The 3,823-nt window shown below is 37.5% G+C and overlaps 1 protein-coding gene across 4 annotated transcripts in view; it reads right to left on the bottom strand.

The window, feature by feature from the left end:
- The window catches only part of SNAP25 (synaptosome associated protein 25), a 90,916-nt gene that overhangs the window by 8,469 nt on the left and 78,624 nt on the right, over window positions 1-3,823 (bottom strand). For all 4 annotated transcript variants that reach the window (XM_017868882.1, XM_017868883.1, XM_017868884.1 and 1 more), the window contains exon 7: window positions 2,391-2,535. In XM_017868882.1, coding sequence (XP_017724371.1) covers window positions 2,391-2,535 — 145 coding nt within the window. The remainder of the gene's footprint in view (window positions 1-2,390; window positions 2,536-3,823) is intronic.

Consider the following 3,823-nt stretch of genomic DNA (forward strand, 5'->3'; position numbering starts at 1 on the left):
AAATACCCTTAAGTGGAAAATGAGATTTTTAAATAAAGTAATTTCTTGACAATTCATGAGGATGTATTGAAAATCTCATTGTTAAGGACTCCCAAAACTTCACTATTGATCCAAGTGATGAGAAAAGATCATGATTGATAGAGCTGGGTTCTGTTGGAGTCAGGAGAGACTATGATAGAAACATCACAAGACTCTCCTTACCCCTACAGTGTGACTGTAATTACATCTTAGATATGCAGGACACTTCTGCATACTGTTTCCTGTTATCAGAAATGAGAACTTCAATGAAAAGGTGGAAATCTATTAATAATTGTGCAGTTCATGCGACATGATCATTTGGGGCAATGCTGGGTTGAAGCGGGCTCTATTTAAATCATGTGTGGATTTTGATTCTGAAAAAAGGGGGCTATTTAAAGTGTTGACTGGAAACTAATGATTCAAAGGCAATTAGACCCTTCACCCACTTCAATGATTCCACACTCAAGGAATGATACAAATTGAAATAGTCATCACCCATCCCACCTGCCTGGCTTCTGATTAAACCTTGTAACTGTATATGCCTCTGTCTTTATAGTACACTGGGTCTAGAAGAAAACCTTCTCCTTAAAGATGAGAACTAGAAATGCAAAGTGGCAGAATCAAGATGCCACTTGCCTTTCCAGGAACACATTTTCTTGCTTAAAGTTCAACTCTGTCAATAAGAGTTTGGCCCTTCTATTAGTAAAGACTCTCCTTCTGGAACCCTAATTGGCTTTGATGCATTATCTAGCTGCATCTGCAAGTAAAGTGGGTCCATTAATAGAAAACGAATACTTCCTGTTTTTTTTTCAAATCGTTTTTCTGTTGGAGGGCAGCTCAGCAATGATTTCTTAGTTCATTATTCTGGGCCGTAATGGGTTAGGTCAGCTTGTGTTGGCTCTAGTGAGTTTTGAAACTCTCAATATTATTCTAATATCTATTGATTTACACAGCATTAAAAGCTTTATCATGTGAAAGCCTTCTTAACAATGATAAGCATGCCATTACTTGCAAAAGTAAGCAAAGTATTTTGCCAATCAGCACTAAAGTTTGCATAGCTCATATTGATCAGGTAAAATATGCAATCAGATATTTTTAACATGGAGTATGTACAACACAACAGGACAAAGTGTTCCCTTTATGCCTATTTATTCCTTTTTCAAGTCATTGGAGGCTACTTGCATACCAAGAAACTACTATTTAGATTTATGATTCTAAAAGTCTTAAAAGTATCCTTCTCTGCTCACCAAAATGAAATGAATTATGTTAAGAAAATTCAGGATATCAGACAAAGAACTTCAACATCTCCCAGGGAATAAACACACAACATAAGTTATCCACATGGAGTAGATTATAGATGAACAATTATCATTAAATCTATAATGCCTCTATTTCTCCTTTTTAGCATTTGGACATAAGAGTTTGTAATCAATATTTAAGACCCTACTGATTGAGGAAAGGGCATGAAACATGGAAATATAAATTATGTAGGAGTTCTGTGTTGTAGAATATCAGGTTTTGGTGCCCTAGGTCTCTTTATAGGAACTTTCCAGTGTTTCTTTCTAATCTCTTCTAATTTTAAGCCCCCCCCCCCACACCCCTTCCCAGTCTACTCCCTCCAGTCTTTCTTATGGCCCACGTTGACATGGTGGATCTTAGAGCCAAGTCTGATGTCCTTTGTAAACTCAATTTCATCATATAAAATTCCCTATTTTTAGTTCTGGGTATGTGAACTGTTAAACTGGAAATGGAACCTGGATATTTTTGAATCATCATTAAAGCTTTGGCATTTATAAAAACAAAGCTCATAATCATGTCCTGGCTCAACTGACCATTCTTCCCCCATTTTCTGACTCTATCCCTTCACCACCTCCACTTGACAAACTATTAATACTAACCATCCTTCAAGATTCAATTCAAAGTCAACTTACTCTGAGATTTTCCCGAACTTTGCCTCTTGAGATCTTTCCTTATCTAACCTTGTTTAGCATTTTATCTGTGGATCTCTTACTGAATTATATTTTGAGTGATAGAAAATTCGTCTGGAGGCTCGTTGCCTCCCATAGGCTGTGAATTTCTTTGCAGTAGGGGTGGTGTCTTTCTCATGTGTATGTGGCCCACAGTGCCTAGCATAATGCCTGGCTGACAGGAGCCTTTGAGAATATTTGCTGAATTAAATTTGACCCTCTTATTTTCACTCCAATTCTGTTGCTGAGTCCTATATTTTCTCTTGGAAAATGAAAACATTTCCAGCTATCAGTGAGCCTGAATCCAAGGTTGTGTTTTGAGGATCTTGTTATGCCCTTCACACTTCCTGATGGTCATTTCAGAAGTAACTCGCAGTAGCGACTTGCTGACTGCCATGTGCTCACCTTCTCCATGATCCTGTCGATCTGGCGATTCTGTGTATCGATCTCATTGCCCATATCCAGGGCCATGTGACGGAGGTTCCCGATGATGCCGCTCACCTGCTCCAGGTTTTCATCCATTTCATTTTCTCGGGCATCATTTGTTACCCTGGGATCCAAAGAGCAAGTTTTAAAAGACAGAGGGTGGAAAACATATTGAATACCAAGGACCCAAAGCATACTGGAAACCTGTAGTCCTCTGCATGTCAACTTTATCTACCTTTAATCTCCATCCAGTACAAAAACACATTTTAGCTTTCATACAGTAAAAATAAAAAAAAAGTTTAAAATTGCATTTTGAACCCTTGAATTTCTATTCTTAAAGAAGGTATATTAAATAGATTAATTTATCTACTTTCTCACTCCTTCCATTATGTCGTTTCCCCTTCATGTGTTTATCTCAATTTTTATTATTTAAGAACGAAAACATTTTGTTTGAAAAGACTTTAGGTCAGAGCACGAAGATGGAATTAGACAGAAATGGTATTCTTATTTCTAGGAATATTCTTAATATTTCTAAACTCAAATTAAGTCTCAAAATTTCTAAGACTCAAATTAAGAATACAATAAAAAGCTTATTGTGCTAAGTCACAGTCTCTGTGCTCATCTCTTTTCACACTTGAGATTGACACCAATGGTAAGAGTAATGATAATTACAGTCTGCCCCTTAACCCTGCTTGCTCCCAGGAACTCCAAGGAGAGATACTTGTTCAAGATGATTTTTATTTGTTCATATGTTAATACCATAGGTTTCTTAGTGGCATGGTGCATAGGTGATTTCAGAGTAAAAAACTGTGACAAAAGAGTATTGTTTCAGGTTGAGTGAAGTGGGAATGGGAGGAAGGAGCTGACTCACAACACCCATTACATTTTTTCACAGTCCAACTTGAAAGTTAAGGAGGTACTTATTTCAGAATTTCCCTAGTATATATGGTATTGAGTTAAAATATATTCAGAAGGGTTAAAATCCTTCCCCCATGGTGACTCCCAATGTAGACTGGCTCATTACGGTTTCAAAGGCAGCCCAGGCCAGAGAAAATTAAAAAATTAAAGGAGAACTTTCTAGCTCTTTCCTGTAGGGAAGAAGTTTATTTAAATGATCATCAACAGCTAAGAGATACTTCTAGTTCGATGGTGCTTGGCCCTGAGTGCATATCAGAATCACCTGAGGAGATTTAATGGGCCACAGGTGCTTGTGTCTCACTTCAAGAGATTCTGGTTCCATTGGTGTGGATTGGGCCCAAATATTGCTATGAAAAGAAAAAAGTCTCCCCTGGTGATTCTAATATACAGCCAGGCTTAAGAACCCTTGGTCTACTTTCCCCGGAAGCAAAGGGAGAGATGAGTTCTGAATTGGCTGATGTGTGTAACTTGAGTTTTTTTTTTTTTTTTTTTTT

The sequence above is a fragment of the Rhinopithecus bieti genome, unplaced genomic scaffold, assembly GCF_001698545.2.
Source record: "Rhinopithecus bieti isolate Rb0 unplaced genomic scaffold, ASM169854v2 scaffold_4658, whole genome shotgun sequence".
Lineage (NCBI taxonomy): Eukaryota > Metazoa > Chordata > Mammalia > Primates > Cercopithecidae > Rhinopithecus > Rhinopithecus bieti.